Source organism: Saccopteryx bilineata, chromosome 7, assembly GCF_036850765.1.
Source record: "Saccopteryx bilineata isolate mSacBil1 chromosome 7, mSacBil1_pri_phased_curated, whole genome shotgun sequence".
NCBI lineage: Eukaryota > Metazoa > Chordata > Mammalia > Chiroptera > Emballonuridae > Saccopteryx > Saccopteryx bilineata.
In genome coordinates this window covers 25,906,925-25,925,903 of record NC_089496.1, presented here as the reverse complement: position 1 = coordinate 25,925,903, position 18,979 = coordinate 25,906,925, and the positions used below count along the sequence as shown (strand labels likewise).

General features: G+C 41.2%; 2 protein-coding genes across 11 annotated transcripts in view; one reads left to right on the top strand and one right to left on the bottom strand.

Annotated features, from left to right (window-relative positions):
* PON1 (paraoxonase 1) overlaps positions 1-10,089 on the top strand; it is a 32,574-nt gene extending 22,485 nt beyond the window's left edge. The window contains exons 6-9 of the mRNA XM_066239756.1: positions 260-460; positions 2,283-2,364; positions 6,113-6,238; positions 9,681-10,089. Of these exons, the coding sequence (XP_066095853.1) occupies positions 260-460; positions 2,283-2,364; positions 6,113-6,238; positions 9,681-9,839 (568 nt within the window). The 3' untranslated portion in view covers positions 9,840-10,089. The remainder of the gene's footprint in view (positions 1-259; positions 461-2,282; positions 2,365-6,112; positions 6,239-9,680) is intronic.
* Positions 10,090-12,701: 2,612 nt separating this feature from the next.
* The window catches only part of PPP1R9A (protein phosphatase 1 regulatory subunit 9A), a 279,968-nt gene continuing 273,690 nt past the window's right edge, over positions 12,702-18,979 (bottom strand). For all 10 annotated transcript variants that reach the window (XM_066238458.1, XM_066238457.1, XM_066238456.1 and 7 more), the window contains one exon: positions 12,702-18,554. In XM_066238458.1, coding sequence (XP_066094555.1) covers positions 18,345-18,554 — 210 coding nt within the window. In that variant the 3' untranslated portion in view covers positions 12,702-18,344. The remainder of the gene's footprint in view (positions 18,555-18,979) is intronic.

Here is an 18,979-nt window from a genome sequence, read left to right as displayed (position 1 = left end):
AGCACTATTTATGATACAATAAATAGAACTTTTTATATTACATTGTAATCACCTCTTAGGGTTTCTTAGAGTAGTTATGCTCTTTGAGGACTGTATAGGTGGGACTGATTTCATTTTAATTCTCTGTCATTGCAGTAGGGTGAAGTCTCCCATCCCACATCTTGACTTTAGGAATAGAAATTAAAGAATGCTAATGTATAATGCTGTAATGTACAACATCGCCATCTGTATATATCATATGTCTGTGTTTGAATTGCAGCATGAATGATATCGTTGCTGTGGGACCTGAGCACTTTTATGCCACTAACAATCACTATCTTGAAAACCCCTTCTGGAGACACTGGTTGATATATTTGGGTTTAGAGTTGTCAGATGTTGTTTACTATAGTCCAAATGAAGTGGAAGTGGTGGCAGACGAATTAGATGTAGCTAACGGAATCAACGTTTCACCTGACGGCAAGTACGGAAACTTTAAAATGTCGTGCATTTCCCCCTATTTTCAGTAGATATATTTTGAACATGTTCCTTTTCTAACTAATGTGATACATTTTAACTGTTATCCTAGTATGAGGAAATAAAGAAAAATGTGAAATATCTCAATTTTTCAGGAGGTAAAATTTATCAGATAAAAATTTCCTATTTTGTGAAGATATACTTTCAAATTTTTTTTGAGGGGGAAAGTAGTTTTCAGAAGGGTGAATAAATATTTAATATTATGAAATATTACTGTGATAATTGTTTAATATTGCTAAACAATACTGTAATAAACATTTAGTACTATTAAATAGTACTGTGATAATCGTTTACTATTATTAAACAATGCTATGATAAATAGTATTACTAAATAATACTATGATAATCATTTAGTATTACTAAATAGCTTTGCTTTGAGGAAAGATTTTTTAGTGTATAATAAGATTAACAGCATCTAGGTATATATCACCAGTGGTGGTTTATGACAAGATAAAGAACTTGCACCTAAATGTAAATTGAGGCACTGCTTCCTTTATGAAAAAAATGTTACTACGGGGAAGAAAAAGTTGACTACGCAGTGTGCTGAGTGATATAACTGATTTACATTATTATCTGATGGTGGCCCTGAAACAAACAATGCACAGATCAGCATCGGTCTGGTAACCACACTTTGGGTAGCATCAGCGTGTACATAAAATCTATGTCTCCATCCATCAATATCTTTCCTCATTTTGCATCACCATGAATTTCTGAGGGTTAGTACCATAGTTAGAGAAAGCAACCTGGACAGCTTGCAATTATTCATATGATCTACTGGTCTTCAAAAATAGCAGATAATCAAGCAGTCATTTCTCTTTTTGTTCTGAGCTGATTGTGCTTAGACTGATCTCAGGTCTCGATGGTAGGTGTGGCGTTGCAGGTGCGCAAAATACGAAACGCACAGGGTCAGGACTAGGCTAGGGGTAGGAGGGGAGGAAGACTTCTTGCAGATCCAGGATAAGCATCTTGTCTTTTCGCTCTCTGACCTAAAACAAGGAGCTGTTTGTGAAAGGGCTTCCCTGCAACATGTCTGAGAGAACCCACTATCCTCTGACACGCAGAGCCCGGGGCTCACCACTGTATCAATAAAGTAAGGGAAGCAGTGTAACACTTTATTTCTCAGATGTAAAAGCTGGTGTTTAGGGCTAAGTCTTTCCCTACTGATCAGGACCAGCTAGGATTCTAACCTTAGAAATACTTACCAGGCCCTGGCCGGTTGGCTCAGTGGTAGAGCGTCGGCCTGGCGTGCAGAAGTCCTGGTTCGATTCCGGCCAGGGCACACAGGAGAAGCGCCCATCTGCTTCTCCACCCCTCTCCCTCTCCTTCCTCTCTGTCTCTCTCTTCCCCTCCTGCAGCCGAGGCTCCATTGGAGCAAAGATGGCCCGGGCACTGGGGATGGCTCCTTGGCCTCCAGTGGCTCTGGTCGCAACAGAGTGACGCCCCAGAGGGGCAGAGCATCGCCCTTGGTGGGCATGCCGGGTGGATCCTGGTAAGGTGCATGCGGGAGTCTGTCTGACTGTCTCTCCCCGTTTCCAGCTTCAGAAAAATACAAAAACAAAAACAAAAACAAAAAAACTTACTAGGATTCAAGTTCCTCCTGTGTGTACTGTTAAGCTCATTAGTTCTTTCAGAATTTGGCTGCTTTGAGATGGGTTCCATTTTCCAGTCTCTAAGCCAAGTTCTTCTCCACGAACAGTCATCACAACTGCCCGGCACCTTTTGAATTGCATCACTTTAAGCGCTTTGATGTAGCTCTTTCTCCTTTGAAGGTATGTCTATGTAGCTGAGACTCTGGCTCACAAGATTCATGTGTATGAAAAGCACGATAATTGGACTTTAACTTTATTGAAGGTAAGATGTATTAACACAATAAGTTTGCAGAGTGATAATTAGATTCTAATTGATTTGTGAAATTAAATTGAGGAAAAAAGGATTGTTTAATTGGAGTGGGTGAGAACCAATTTTTCACTCCTTTATTAAGAGCCATCAGCATTTCTTTCTGTGTTGCTGTTCACTTTGACTCAGCTGTGGAGTGGGAAGCAGCTGACCACACATCTTACCTGCAAAACTCTGATTCCTTCTAATCTAGTGAATTTTAATCTTGGCGTTGGGTTCCTAGACTATCTTCCTCCCTCCTTCCTTCCCTCCCTAAACTCCCTTTTCTTCCTTTCTCCCTTCTTTCCTTCTCTTTCTTTACTCCCTCCCTCTCTTTCTTACTTCCTCTCTCCTTGCTTCTGTTCCTCTGTATTGTGGCCAAGAAGTAGCTGCAACTGGTACTTAATATGACAGAGCTCTTCACAATATTTATGAAGCCGAAGTACCAGCCCCGGCCGCTGCGCGCCCCTGCGTCCTATCACTCCGCTGCGCTGTCTCCAGCCCTTGTTCTTCTGCTCAGTCTCAGCTGCCCGCATCCTCCTGAAGCTTCCCTGGCATGGCCCCACCTCCGGCTGCGACACTCTGTGATCTGCCCCCAAATCGCCATGGTTCTCTCCTTCATATCCTCTCAGAATTTACTAAAATATCACCTCATTTTGCCCACCCTGGATACCTAATCTACACTTGCAACTACTCCCCCTCTACACACACACACACACACACTCTGTATCTCTATTACGATCTTATTTTCCTTTCAGCGTTCATACTATAATATATACATTTTATTTATCCTCTCCCACGAGGGTGTAAGCTCTATGGGACAGGTTTTATTTCCTTCAATTTGTTCCGGGAAGAGTTCCTATCATCTGGTGGTATGAAGGGGCTGGGGGTGTTTCGGGGTTTATCTTCTTATCTCCACCAATTCTGATTTGTTTTGAAGATTTGGGTCAAAAGAGGTAAAAATATAAAAGAGAGGAAAGAGGAAGTAAGAGCAAAGTGGAGCATTATGAACATTGTCCCTGCCCTGAAAAACAAGACATCGCTCTCCTGCCATGGCTGGCCACAGCGTGAGCCTGTCACCAGGATCTGTGACTGTTCCCGTCAGCACATCCGAGGAACTGTCACAAAGGGCTTCACTCGGAGAAAATTACCTTGAAACAACATCAAATGTCACATTATGTTTGACATTAAAAACCATTGGCCTGTATACTTTGGTATTAGCTGAAGTAAAATGAAATTTCACACACTCATATTGGCTAAGGGAATAAAAATAAACCGTGGTTATAGCAACACGTACTTCTGTCAACTGAAAGTTACAGAATTTCATAAGAGGAGAACCGCATTTCATAGACATTCAACCCATAATGATAAAGGCCCGGCTCTCACCAAGGCGAGATTGAGGGCGGGGCTTACTTCGGGTTTGCCTTCCACGTTTGGCAACAGATCAAACCTGTCTCCTGCAATAACTCAGCTGAGACTACCACTGCAATTGAAATGTCATTCTTCCTTTTGAAGAGTCATATTAATTAAGCCAGTTAATTATTACCCGGGATGCTAAGAAACTTGATAAACCAACTGGGAGCAGTCTTAGAATTGTCAGTGACATTTGGATGGGTTTCTGTCCTGTCACAGGAGGCTATCTACATATAATGAACTATTATTCAGCCTTAAAAAAGAATGAAGTTCTAATGCGTGCTACAACATGGATGAGCCTGAAGATACTATGCTAAATGAAAGAACAGTAAGCTAGATACAGAAGGAGAAATATGGGATCTCACTTGTATGAGGTACCTAGATTAGGCAAATTCACAGCTGGAAAGTGGAATAAAGGTTACTAGGGACTGGGGGAGAGAGGAATGAGGACTTACTGGGCACAGCTTCTGTCTGGGATGATTAAAGGTTCTAGAAATGGATAGTGGTGATGGTTGTATAACATGGTGAATGCACTTAATGCCACTGCATTGTATACTTAAAAGTGGTTAAAATGACAAATTTCATTTTATACTTATTTTGCCACCAATATTTAATTATTTAAAAGTAATGCCCTCCCACCCCTAAAATTTAACTCAGCTAATAGATTAATCTCACTTCAATGAGTTGTAATTCTTTTAAAATAGGGATATTTGTTAACAGGGGATACAATTCTTTCCCCAAAAGAATAATTTATTAGTTTTCCTTGAGAAAGAAATACACAATTTCCCAGTTGGCTTTGTGGAGGCATAAAATGTAGTGTGTGCGCGCACGGTGGTGAGTTGGTATTGCTAGGATTTATAGATTTGCAAGGCAGAAGCCCAGCAGCGGCTCCCTACTGGGCCGTCAGCATGCCCTTGGCAGGAGCAGTCTGGGCTTCCTCCATTCTCCCCAGGTGCTGAGCTGCTTGCAGGACACGTGGTAGGAGCTCAGGGGTTGTGTATTGAATGAAGGGGACCCCAGCCTTCTGTGACCTTCTTCCGCTCTCACCTCCTCTTCCCCCACCTCCGACTCCCACCTCCACAGGCTTTTATCTGCCATGGAATGGTGGTAATTGCTATAAACACCTATTGGCTATTGCCCCTTCCAGAGATAATGGGAGAACCCCAAGACACACATTTCCTTTGCTTAAGGAAAGTAACATACGAGAGTAGACTGACATTGATAGATGGGGCTTGGCGGATGGAGAAGGCCTGGAGCTGCTCTTTGCCAGAGCACGCTGGCTCAGCCGCCTCCGTTGGCCAGCCTCGTCTGTTTCCAGGGTTTAAATGAGCGATGGCTTTGCGTGAAGGTGAAAAGGAGACTCTGCCACAGTGCCGGAGCCCACTAGTCCCTCAGGGACTTGTGAGGATGGCTCTCATTTTGAGTAGGGAGCACAAGGCCACACTGGCTCCCTGCAGCTGCCCGCCCACGCTCTGGCCTGTGCAATGACTCACTGCCAGTTATTACGGGGTCTCTGGACGCTGAGATACGCTGGCCCCTGTGTGAGGTACACGGTGGATATTGCTTCTCCAACCGAGAGTGAGAGGGAAAACAAATAGATGTGATTTTTTCCCAGTAGAAGGCAGCCAAGATGATGAATGGTGGAATTAAGAATCATTGCTATTATTTATGATCCTAGTCCAAAGCCTCGACAGCAATCTGTGCAGTCATCACATGCTTGCAACTTATATTTAGAAAATAAACAGCAGAGGAACAGGGAGTTGAATAACATCGGGAAACGAGAGAAGAAACTTCTTCCAAACTCCAACACAAACAGTTGACCAGGGTGATCATTTGCCCTCTGGCTGCACAGCCTACAATTAGCCACTAAAGTGGAACGTCCATTTCATTGACATTCTCATCAGAAACAAATCTGCATTTCCTGGTTGTTTCCTGAATGCTTATAAAAATATCTGTTGCACATGCTGTTTTAGAAATGAACTGTTTTATGCTGCGCTTACAACTTTTTTTTTCCCCCTTCAGTTTTAGGTTCAGGGGAAGATGTTAGTGCTCATGATGTCATCTAGTTTTAATAGTCCTTCTTAGTTTTCTGTATCTTCCTGCTTCCTCATCTGTCCTAGAAACTGATGAAACACTAATATGGATGGAATTCCCTGAGTGCTATTGAAATAGGCAGAGTTCTTGTGTCCTTGGAACCCCGGTGTGGTGACCAAGGGCAAGATAATAGTTTTCTTGGACATACAGCTCTATTGTCTCTCAAATTATTTTTCACTTTCTGTCTTTCGTTCTCTCCATGTTTTAAAACTGGAAGTCCGTGGTTCTTAACACCCTCGTGGATAACATATCCGTGGATCCTGTGACAGGGGACCTTTGGGTTGGATGCCACCCCAATGGCATGAGAATCTTCTACAACTCGAAGGAGCTCCCCGCATCAGAGGTTAGTTTGAAAAAGGAATCAGTTCAGCAACTTTATTCCCAGATGTTTTTCACTTGAAAACATATTTCTCAATTATATGGACAAATAAAGGGGAGACACAGATAGATGGTCCCAACGATCAGCTAGAAAAAGGAATTGGACTTTGGGAGGCATTTTAGTCAGAGTCCAGGCAGGAGACAGATGGTACATTTAAACTGGGTAATTTGAGGAGATAAGAACACCACGTAAACAGTTGTGGGCGGAAGGTACAGAAATTGCAGGGGATAATGCAAGACCCCAGGGGTAGCGAGGAGGTAGAGAATGGTTACAGAAGCCAGAACAAGAAAGAAGCCGAGTAGGCAAAGGTCGTCTGAGAGGAGCATGGCCTCTCGTTGAGGGATGTAGCTAACTGGCAGAGACCCACAGGGAGGAGGCCTGAAGGACACGCACCCTGCCTCCCCCTCAGCCCTCCATCCCCCACTGCTGCCCCTTGGTTGATCCTAACGGGAGAGCTGGAGGGCAAGGAAGCCCTCAAAGTCAGTCTGGGTACATCTGAGCAGAATAGAGAGTGGATTGGGGACTGGGTTAGGATAGCTGGCCCTGAACTGGGTCTGGAGTGAGTTTCTCCAGCTTGGGAAGTCACAGTGGTTTTAAAAATATAATGTATCACATTGCTACGGTCTCATCTTCATAGTCAACTCCCCCTTCCTGTGTGCTGGTCCATGCACAAGGGGACCCAGGGGACCAGTCCTAAAGCAGAAACGAGCAACCTCTCAGTTTCTCTGCTGATGGAAAGATAAATCACTTGCTGGAATGATTTTGGATTAAAAGACCTTTTTCTATCTTAGTTTTACTACCCAAAGATCCTATTCATGTCCATGGTCTTTATTCAGTGGACTATTTTGTCAGTGCAAGTAAGAACTTAAATTCACTTTGCCACAGGCATTTAAAGGTTTACTATGAGTTACTGGGGCTTTCTATTGTGAGTTTTCAATATTTACTAATTATACCTGTTATTTACACTGACTGCATGGTATTAATTTGACAAAGTCTACTGCTTTGTATTTTTTTTTCCAGCTTAGTTTTAAGAGTCACTCACACACTACCACCATCCCACAGGAAAAAAAAAAAAGTTTATAACCTGTGTCTTGGATTAAAAAAGCAACCAAATGTGTATTTCCAATTACATTATGGTCCCTCATACCATTTATTTTTAGGTTTACAGGACAATTGTGATTATATTTAATGGCAACCCCCTTATGACTTCTGATTGTTCTTAGCTAGTAGAACGCAGTATGGGATGTTTCCTAAGACTGAAGAACTGTATGCTGTTGTGTGTTCACTTGAACTCAGCAGAATGTTAGAGTCTACTTTATTCTTGTTCGCTAGATCACTTAGTAGTAGACTTGGGTCATTTGCTATAGCACGGACTTGGTTTACTGTTCGGGAAAACACACTTGCTTTTTAACAATGGAGCTGTTAAAGCAGAGCAAAAAGTAGTAGCAGTTCATTATCTAAAGCACTGCCCTGTAGAAGAGTAATTTAGCTTTATTAAAAGAGGTTTAATTACTTAAGCCAAGGTGCACCATCAACTATTTCCCAGCAAATAACTACTATATTTTAATGCTATGGCAATTGTCTAAAACATCTGTCTTTGTCTCTGGCCAGGTTGCTCAATGGTTAAAGCATCAACCCTGCTGGTCAGAGGTTGTGGGTTTGACCCCCAGTCAGTGCATGAGTAAATAGAACAGCTAAGTGAAACAATGAGCTGATGCTCCCCCAACAAGTCAATGGATCAATAAAACAACAACAACAAAAACCTGCCTTTTGGTGCTAGTTGTTTTTTGTTTTTTTTTACAGAGACAGGGAGTGAGTCAGAGAGAGGGATAGACAGGGACAGACAGACAGGAATGGAGAGAGATGAGAAGCATCAATCATTAGTTTTCCATTGCACGTTGCAACACCTTAGTTGTTCATTGATTGCTTTCTCATATGTGCCTTGACCGTGGGCCTTCAGCAGACCAAGTAACCCCTTGCTGGAGCCAGTGACCTTGGTTGGGTTCAAGCTGGTGGGCTTTTGCTCAAACCAGATGAGCCTGCACTCAAGCTCGCGACCTCGGGGTCTCAAACCTGGGTTCTCTGCATCCCAGTCCGACGCTCTATCCACTGCGCCACCGCCTGGTCAGGCGGTGCTAGTTGTTTTAAAAAGGCCCTTTAAGTGCTCCCACTGACTTTTCCCTCTCCAGGCCCTGGCCTTCCTAGTTCTGCCATATCTGGTGTTTTTGTATGTAGGTATCTTTTCTTCAAGTGATTGCATTTATCCTGAAAGCTTGAGAATAGAAAGTTAAGAGTCGAAAGGGAACTGAACCTTGTCCCTCCCATCTCATTCTACAGATGAGAGACAAACAGTAAAGACAAGACCCGAAACACAACTTCTCACTCCAGACTTCCAGTGTGCCTTGTATAGCAGGATGACTCATGTGAAATTGCCATTTTATTAGACAAAATGGTGAAATATTGGCTATTCCGTGTAGTCAGCCTAATATACTACTACACTGTTGTTAATGATAGACTCACATCTGCTCAGCTACATGAAAGGAACTGACAAAATCTTATGCAGAGTTAGAACCTTAAGTTCAGAAGAATGGATAAGTGTGGATATGTTCTTTTTTGGGCCATATGTTTTTGTTTTTGATTACTAAGATTTAAAAACCAAGAGTTAAGTATAAATCCAAATTCCTAGTTTATCAGAAAATACACAAAAACAATCCTGAATGCCAGCCTGGCAATAATTTAACTATTACTGACTTACCATAGTTCCTAATGCCTCATACCCAAGCTCTGCTACTCATTTGTATTTCTTGCCTTACCTCTGTAGGCCTATGGCTCTACCTCTGTTAAGATCATCTGATCAGAGCCTATCATTCTGCCAGTGAGGAAACAGTGAGGGCAATTTTGGAACAAAATATGGTTTGCCTAAAGGCTCCTCCCTCTAAAGAAATGACCCCATGTTTAAAGTTATGTTTTGGGCCTGGCCAGTTGGCTCAGTGGCAGGATGTTGGCCTGGCATGTGGATGTCCCAGGTTCAATTGCCAGTAGGGCACACATGAGAAGTTCCCATCTGCTTCTCCATCCCTCCCCCTCCCGCTTCTCTTTCTCTCTTTCCTTCCTTCAGCCATGGCTCAATTGGAGCAAGTTGGCACCAGGCTCTAAGAATGGTTCTATGGCTTCTGCCTAAGGCGCTAAGAAGAGCTCTGTTGCTGAGCAACACCTCAGATGGGCAGAGCATTGGCACCCCAGTGGGCTTGCTGGGTGGATCTCAAGTGGGGTGCATGTGGGAGTCTGTCTCTCTGCCTCCCCTCCTTTCACCAAATTAAATAAATAAATAAATAAATAAATAAATAAATAAATGTTACGTTTTAAGTGACTTTAAAAAATTAACTGAGTGTTATTTCTTTGATAGGTGCTCCAAATCCAGGACATTTTAACAGAAGAACCCAAAGTCACAGTGGTTTATGCAGATAATGGTACAGTGTTGCAAGGATCTTCAGCTGCCTCTGTGTACAAGGGGAAATTGCTGATTGGCTCGGTGTTCCACAAAGCTCTCTACTGCAAGCGCTAACAGGCCAATGCCACAGAAACCATGAGTCCATCATGCCACCTTGAGGGACCACCATGATCTCCTCTGAACAGTCCACATTCACCCTAACTTAGGACATCGTTAGGGATGAAAGTACTGTTCAACCGAGAACAGAGATTGGTGTGTAAAGATTTTGAGAGTACAGTATCAAATCAATCTTGGAGTACCTGAAAAACTCATTTACCAAATAAAAATAAAAAGAAATCTTATACAATAAAATGGTTAAAATTGTCATGTTGGCTGTCAGGTATGAAATTGTGCAACTGGATGTGACCCAAAAAGTGCTTTCCCTATGACATGGGCTCCCCGAGTGCACCTGAGCTCATTGATGCCTTGCTGGATCTTGTTCAGAAAATAAGAGAGTAAGTTGGCTTGATGGCCATCAGAAGTCCAGTACCCATCCCGGGACTCCAGTTCACACGCTGGAAAACTGGACAGCAATACAGATTGCCCAACTCCAGGCATTTCTCCTTGAGCAAACTTGTTTGACATACTACGCAGACTCTCTTACGTTTTTCTCTCTACGTACAACTTTCTCAGTCAATGAAAGCTTCAGTAGCCCAGCTCCCCTTCTATGCTTGCTCATTCAGTTCTCCTCTAGTACATGGCATATAAGGAAATCTTAAAATTCTTGGGAGTGTTATCACACCTGAGAATGATTTGAGTGTCTGTTATCTCAGCACACGATACAGGTTAGTTTCTTTGACGTGGTAAAAGGAAGACGTTTGTTGAGATCATTGACTGGATACAGAACCCATAACTGAGTTGAGGGTAAAGCTAAGTGCCCCCCAAGACAACACTGTTGGTGAGGTGGTGGCTGTTCTATTCTAACTTGCTGTGCAGGTTAAGAAGAACACAGTAGAAAAGTAAATAAACAAAAAATAGAAACGATCAACCACTTCTGACTCTCTTCTGAGGGCCATGACTTTGAAAGAAAGCTGTGTGGAAAGGGGACCTGTCCTCGCTGACTTGTTTTTCTGCTCTGAAGGTCTGGCTTCCAGCCTGAATTATTTCACTAGGATGTTAAGGCAGTCACGTTTGAAACAAAGTTTGTCCAAGGCGTTTGACATGATGATGGTCTGGCATTTGGACAAAGATGTTGCTGATAAATTGAGAACTTCGAATAGTTTAAGACCACTGACTTACAGTAATAAACAGGAACATTTTGTTTGAATTGGAAAACAGTTTGCTCCCATCAGGACCAGAGTTATTTTTAGTCACGATTTCAGTGAGGTCATGTGCCCTGTGAGTGATCAACTCAGCATGCTGTCCACAGCCCTTAAACCTGGGGTCTCTGAAATATTGTGTTGAAACAATCAATAGCTGTGACACTTAGGTTGAGAAAAAACCCACATATTTCTTTTAAAAAGAATCATTTGATATAATCAATAAAATGACCAGTCTGTTCTCTCTTGTTTTTAACAAAATAAGCAAATTCTACCCCCACTCTTCCCCCCAAAAGAGAAAACTATCCAATTTGACATAGCTTACACTCAAGATTATTCAAAAAGGGACACATGCTTCCCCTTGGTTAGGAATTTTTTTTTTTTTTTGTATTTTTCTGAAGCTGGAAACGGGGAGAGACAGTCAGACAGACTCCCGCATGCGCCCGACGGGGATCCACCCGGCAGGCCCACCAGGGGCCACGCTCTGCCCACCAGGGGGGATGCTCTGCCCCTCCAGGGCGTCACTCTGCCGCGACCAGAGCCACTCCAGCGCCTGGGGCAGAGGCCAAGGAGCCATCCCCAGCACCCGGGCCATCTTTGCTCCAATGGAGCCTTGGCTGCAGGAGGGGAAGAGAGAGACAGAGAGGAAGGAGGGGGGGGTAGAGAAGCAAATGGGTGCTTCTCCTGTGTGCCCTGGCCGGGAATCGAACCCGGGTACCCCGCACGCCAGGCCGATGCTCTACCGCTGAGCCAACCGGCCAGGGCCGGTTAGGAATTTCTTAACACATTCCAAGGAAAACAATTTAATTCATTTATTCTGGTGCTTTGATCTAAAGTTTTTCCATTGCACATTTAGTCACCCATAAATTATGTTGTGTGTGTGTGAAAGAGAGAAATGAACACCCCCTCATTTGATATATTTAAGCCTTCTCAGCATTTAAAGTTTTGGGAGGATGACGTCAGAGTAATGGCGGGGTAGGAAGCGATACTGATAAATCTCCCCCAAAACTCAACAAGATCTTCAACCAGAAACAGAAAAACCTATCCTTGGAGCCTCCAAGATGCTTCGCAATACACCCGAAGGTATGGTCGAGTGAAAAATTGGCTAAATATATAACCAAACCCCGAAGGAAAAAGGGAGTAAGAAATGCTCTGCCTTCCTCACTAACCTAAACAGGGCGGCTTTCTCTGGTAACTGTGAATATAGAAACTGAGGCGGGCAAAGGGGGTGAACAGATCCAGGCCGCGGCATCAAGTTTTGGAAATAAAATTGTTGAAAGGAATCCCATACTCTTGGATGATGTGATTCTTAGCTCACCTCACCGGGCTGTGCGAGGCGAACTGCTAACGGATTTGCCACTCACCTTCTCCCAGCTGACAGGTGTCCTGTGATGAAGCCACGACACCAACAGGAAGACAGGTGAGGGAGCTACTAGTGGGAGTGCTGATCTTTTAACTTTATGCCCAGTTCCATAATTATGCTTTCAAATGTAATTCTAGCTGCCAATTTACACTTCACCGGGGCTAAACTTATTTTTAGATCATTTTCATGGAAAATGTACACTTTGCTCTTGATTGATAGATGTATTGTGACAGTTAATACTGGTTTACCCAGTCAAGGCTTGTTTTAGTGGAAGGTGAAAATGGAAGAGGGGAAATAAAATCACTTTGACCGATCTCAGTATTTCTCTTTTTATTGCATTCGTTGTCTAACAACAATAATACTCATTGGCAAGAAATTTATTTACACTAACAAATTAAATTTAATCACACATATTTTTCGATTGATCAGAAAACAAAGGATATTTTGTTTTGAATGCCTCTAAAAACCAAAGAGTAGGAAATGTTGTTTGAAACAGAACAATCTAGAGAAATACGTATTAACCAAGCACAAGAGAACAATTCAGACGTGGCACTATTGTCTCTTCCATGCAAATGATTGGACACCAAAATGTAGAAATCAAAAGTTTCAGAGAACATGCTATCCATATTTATTGGACTTAAAATTACTTTCAAACAACTTTTTTTTTCCTTTATATAAAGAAAGATGAAAATAAATCAACTTCTCACAATGGAACAGAATTCATTCTCTCTTTTTTCATTTTTTTTTAGCTGGCCAGCTTGTTAGTGATATGCAGCAAATATACTTGTGGTTTAATTGTCACACCATTAAAAAATACAAAAGCAGTAGTGGTGATCATAAATAATATTTAGGAAAGCACATACATAAATATTTAAGGATTTCACTAAGCACTAACAAAATCTGATGTTGTTGGGAGGTATTATCTAGCCGGAGTGCCTCTTAATTCCCACTTTTTAAAATAGTTTACTTATCTTTGGCCAATTGTTCTCTCATAGGTGAAAGATTAAATCCTTAACGGAAAACCTGGGTGTGTAAATAAAATTGCTGAGAGAACTAGAAGTGTACACCTTCCAACAACATACTCACACTCACATCCCATTTGGCAATGACCTAACCAGGCCATCACTCGGCAGAAAAGGAAATAAATGGTCGTGTGATGGCAGTGTTGCCACCAGAGAGCCAGTAGTTAGTGACTTACGCATCATAGATACCAAATATGTCATATAAGAGCATGAGCCAATGCACAAGAACACACAGTGCAATTTTTAGCAAAGGAAACTGCAGTCTGCAGTTAAAAATGCCCAAAGCTGCATAAACGTCTGAGTTTCAACTCAGCAATGTGCAATGTTGACATCAAAGCATCAACCAAACATTTGAGAAAATTTTATCTTACTAAAATACCAAGTTTCTAATAAATCAATTATACCAAAATATATAGACATGTAGAAGGATAAGTGCATTTAGTAGAATACATTTTAAAAATCTCTTAAAATCTTATGAGTCATTCAATGTATACACAACACAAAAAGTGGCAATAAGGCTATGACTACTGCTGGGGGTCCTAACGGAGAACACCAAGTTCCAAATACAACATCTATGTTTTTATGCCATGTCATTGCGGGATGTGTATGTAAGGTGGGAGATAGAGTCACACATTTGTAGTCTGTATATCTACACAAGTGGCATGCATGTGATTGAGGAGTTGCCTCTTGTTCTCTTACTCCTTCCCTTATTCAGTTTCAAATCCTTAGCGGTTTGGGGGTTGGGATTGGGGTAGGCCAAATATTGGAAATTATCATGTTTCTTTCCTTCCCCACTCTGTAGATTTGGAAGCAGGCCATGTGCTATACTTGGGTTACACACTTACACAGTAAGCCTTTAAGTAACAACCATGCCCTCAATGCATTCGCACAGACACCCATGCACAGGCATGTAAGGATCCTCTGTTTATCATCGGGTAGAACTTGATGCTTTCATTTTCTAAGGGGAAATTGATTTTCCAGGCTTTTTCTTTGCCCTCTGACTTCTTGGTTGGGTCTGTTCTATACTACTTCTTTAAGCTAGCTATGCAAATATTACTAGTGTACTGCCTGGTGTTAATTTTCTTTCCCCCAGTGTTTTAGACCAAGACTAAATTTCCTGAGACTTCAAATAACTAAGACAAATATAAATAAAATCTTTCTGGAGACCCTGGCTGTTTTTCAGGAGTAGATTGGAGCAACCACATTCATATTTCTTACAACACTGTTTTCTTTAGAAATTTACTTCCCACCCATCATCTTACTGAAAACAATTCTAATAGAAATTATGAACCTTTTATTTCTGGACCTCATCATTTAAGGCTTAGCTTTTGAAGAGTGTACAGGTAGATCCTTGGTTAAATGCAAATTTGAAAAGTTCAGAAAGCACTCAGGACCTAGCATTTAGTAGGAACATGAACCCCGTGACGGCTGTCTACCAAAGTTAAATGCCCCCTCATCCACAGCTCTCTTGGGACAATAAATTCAGTTACTCGGTTAAGATTTCAGGCTAGAAATGACAGTCATATAAAAGGCAGCAGCCAAGGTTAATTTAGTACCTCACTCATCCTCTTGCCACTTTGTCCCCCACGGTAACAAAGGAGCAAGAGATAGAGGTGTTCCCATTCATGCCTCTTACAAGCAGAGTTTGGCATTAGCACCTGGGTTAAAAACGCTTATGTGATGTTGAGGGTAGGAAATTCATCAACCCCAGCTAAAGAAAGGTAGCATAGGATAGCTTCATTGTCATAAAACTAGAGGTGGACTTCATCAGTTTGTTAGAATGGGCAAAATTAGGTTTCTGCCCTAACGTTATCACACTGATGTTAACTTCTGATTCAATAAAGAAGAAAAAAAACCCAGAAAACTATTACATAAACTGTGAGTTATTTTAAGGGAGATAGTCTTAAATGAAGGGATTGTGTTGTAAAACTAAAGTCCTTCGATGGAAAACCCTGACCCAGACATTCAGCTCATACAATGCTCTCGGTCCACAGCGTGGCCACCACACATTTCCTGACCCTCAAAGTACTACCAATAACCCAAAACACTTTTGGCTATTTTCAAAGTAATCTAGAGCTATTGTTTAGGGAATATATAGCTTATAATAACCAGATATTCCCTTTTTGTTCATTTTCTGATAAAAAAACAAAACAAAACAAAACACTGTAAAGTCTTCAAGGTTCATGAAGCAACAACTCCGTGTTAAATTGTATGGACACTGAAAACCACAAGCATCGAAGTAGGAACTGGGTAAGACACTGAAACCTCAATTAGGCATCATGCACTAGAGTCAATTAAAAAAAATAGTAGGAAAAGAAAATGCTCACAAGTTCTGAGGTCCTTCACTCTGTTTTCATACCCTTTTATCAATCAGTTTACATGTTATCCTTTGTTGGACAATCAAATCAAGTGTCTCTCATCATTTCAGCAGTTTTAAGTAAAAATGTTAAAAATAACTCATTAAGATAAAAATTACTATAATTTAACTTAAAATATCAAAATAGTTATAACACAAACTAAATGAGTTAAAAAATTTGATTAATAATATTGTCAGTCGGTAACTAATCTAAACAGTGGAAGTATACAAATAAGTTGAAAACAAAGAACAATATTCTAAGACATTTAAGAAAATGCAATATAATAGATCATAAATTATGTGCAGAAACTGAGACTTATAGACTTTTCCAGTATGTACATCCATTTTCAAATATTACCAAAGTGTAAACATAACTTAAGATAACCATCCTTCAATTTCCATTCTTAAAATGAATACATTGAAACTTCCAGTGTGTTCCCAAACACTTTTTCCAAAGATAAGCAAAAATTTCTAATAGCAAGCACTAGAATTACCAGATTTTGACTAATTTAGTCTTTTAGTATTAGAAAAGGTTTGTTGGATTTTGTAATTCATTAATAATGATTCCTTGTTTCTCATGGCATTAATAAATAGCAAAGCACCACACATCTCAAAGTATTAATAGAGTATCCAGTATGGCAGTTTCATCATTATACCCCATAATGAAGAGAGAAAAAAAACATATATAGTGACTCTGATAATTGTCAAACAGTTTCTGACAGTGTTGCTGAGATCCAATGAATGATCTGTACCTGGTGACACAAGCCCTAAAGCTTAATGGATAATACTTGTCACTAAAAAGGGAAAAGGCCTTTGAGAAAGAACAGAATGATGACTTTCTAGTTTAGACAATTCCAGATTTCAGATAGTCAGACAAGCAAAAAAAAAAAATCATAATGTTCAAAATATAAGATGGAGCTCAATGGGTGGGAGTTCCTTGACATTACCTGTTACCTATAACCTCTAAAGTCCCCCTCCCCGAGCTCTGCATACATAACATTTCTGGTAGAATATGTGGACAGACGTCCCACATAGTAAAGGAAGGAAAATACTTGTCTAAGAATTTGTCTGCCTTCAACTGTTATTTTGAAACCCGTCCCTTGGAAAGTGGGTGACCTCATTTTTAGAAGCAGTCCAGAGAATCAGCTATATAAATATAAAAAGAAAAACAACATCAAAAATAAAAACAAAAACAAAAAAAACCCATCATTTGGAATTTCTCAAGATGAGTTTATTTTCTCTTCCTTCTACCCTTGTCTCTGGCCTTAGATTAGTTTAATCAAATACTTAGATCCTTCCCACTGGCTTTAAAATATTTGTAACTGCCCCCACTGCTATACTGTAGCCTGTGCACTATCTTAAACAAACTTTAACTATAAAATGAAAAATCTCTAAAGAATAGAAGAGAATGGCTCAGAAAAACCATTCAAAGCATCTCTAAACACAACTGACAAGCTCTCCTTTATGGGAACATTCTGTGTGCTCAATAAAATCTCTTCTCTGGTTGAATATTACTCAAATCTAAATTTTCTTGAATTGATATTTCTATTTTTCATAAAAGTACACGTGTTAAAATATTAACTGAGTCCACTTGGGAAATCTTTTGTAGAAAATATGTGACCGTTTCCTGACTATGTCCTAGTCAGCCCGAAGACGAGCCAGAATGTTCCCCAGGAGAGGAAACCTGAAAATGTTGCTTTCCTTAAAAATCAATTTCCTGTTCAATTTGTTAGGGAAAAGGAATTGTGTTGTGTGTGTCAGAGTTGCTGAAATACTGAAACGCAGCTGTAGCAAAATAAACAACAGATCCCAATATCCCATGGCCGCATTAACGTCTGATTTTTTCATTGTTCGGCTAAATCTGGAAGATAAATGTTACCCTCAGAATCCCAAGGTAATACCCATATCCACATTCTTAAGGCTTTAACTTCCTTCTGGGGTTAACAAATAACTGTAATTCTTTTCTCTCTTTTGGACACCCAGCAAGCAGAACAGTCTGCTTGCCTTCTGCCACAGTAGGTAGGTATGTGGCCGAGCACCCACGTTTCTATAGCGGGGCTGTCTCACTTTGCAGACACAGAAATGAGGAGGAACCTGCCCCACACACTGGGATGGATCCTGCAGCCACAGATCGCCTGGCAGAGTGGTGCTCTCAGCCACGCAGATTTGTGCAAATGCCCCGGGGTCAGGATCCCATACTGAAAATCATGGCACTCCATTCACAACACAGGGTGTGTCATGCTCTTGTTGGGCACTGTCATGCTAGTTTTCCAAGTGACTCACTCAACCAGCACAAAGCAAGATGTTGGTAAGTAAAAGAAGAGAAGCATAGCTGCTTTGCATCTCTCACAAATGTGCTCCTTGGTTTGCTAATAAACTAAAGGTGGCTTGGGATTATCTCAGTAGGTTAAAATGAAGGGTATTCTATTATCACAGAAAATGCAGTTATTCACCACCAGGTTCCCCAATCTGCCTCCAACACACTACCCCTGTCATCAGTTTCTTCTTCACTCTTCCAGAGGAGAGCAGGGCAGGAAGAGGTGGAGACCCTGTGGAGCCCGCCCTCGGTAAGAGGGGCTGTTACTGCTCACCAGCACCCTCTGTGGCACCCATCATCTTTTCCGTCTTTTTAGATTTCCTCTGCATTTGCTCTTGTTCCTTCCTCCTCAGCTTCTCTCTTTGTTTTTCCATTTTCTCTTGAGCTTTCCGAGCCTTCTCTAGAGACACCTTCATTTCCTTGAGTTTTTTTTTGACCACGGCTCGGTCCTGGGATGATGTCATTCCAAGAGCCTAGGAAGAAAATATAGACAAACTGAATATAAAACTGATAACACCTCTCTGCTCACGATGAGGTCAATATCACAATATGTTCAAACTCAAAAAGTAATTTAAACACAATTGAAGAGGTAAAAACTGAGAAAGCTGATTACATTTGTCCAAAATCTATATACTGGGGGACATGGCTTTATTTGTTCCTTTGTTATTTGAAGTTCCTACAGTACACACGAAACCTTATTAAGTAAGTGCTTTCCAGATTGTTAATTAATAAGTGAATGAATGAAAAAAGGGCAGAATTCAGCTTCTCCAACCATCAGTGTGCAGACATAACAAGTAGAAGACAGGAGTGAGCCCCTGTTGCCCCAGAGGACTCCAAGAAGTGGAGGAAGAATCAATATGGCTTCCTTTCTGTGGATGTATTCATTTACAATAAAGAC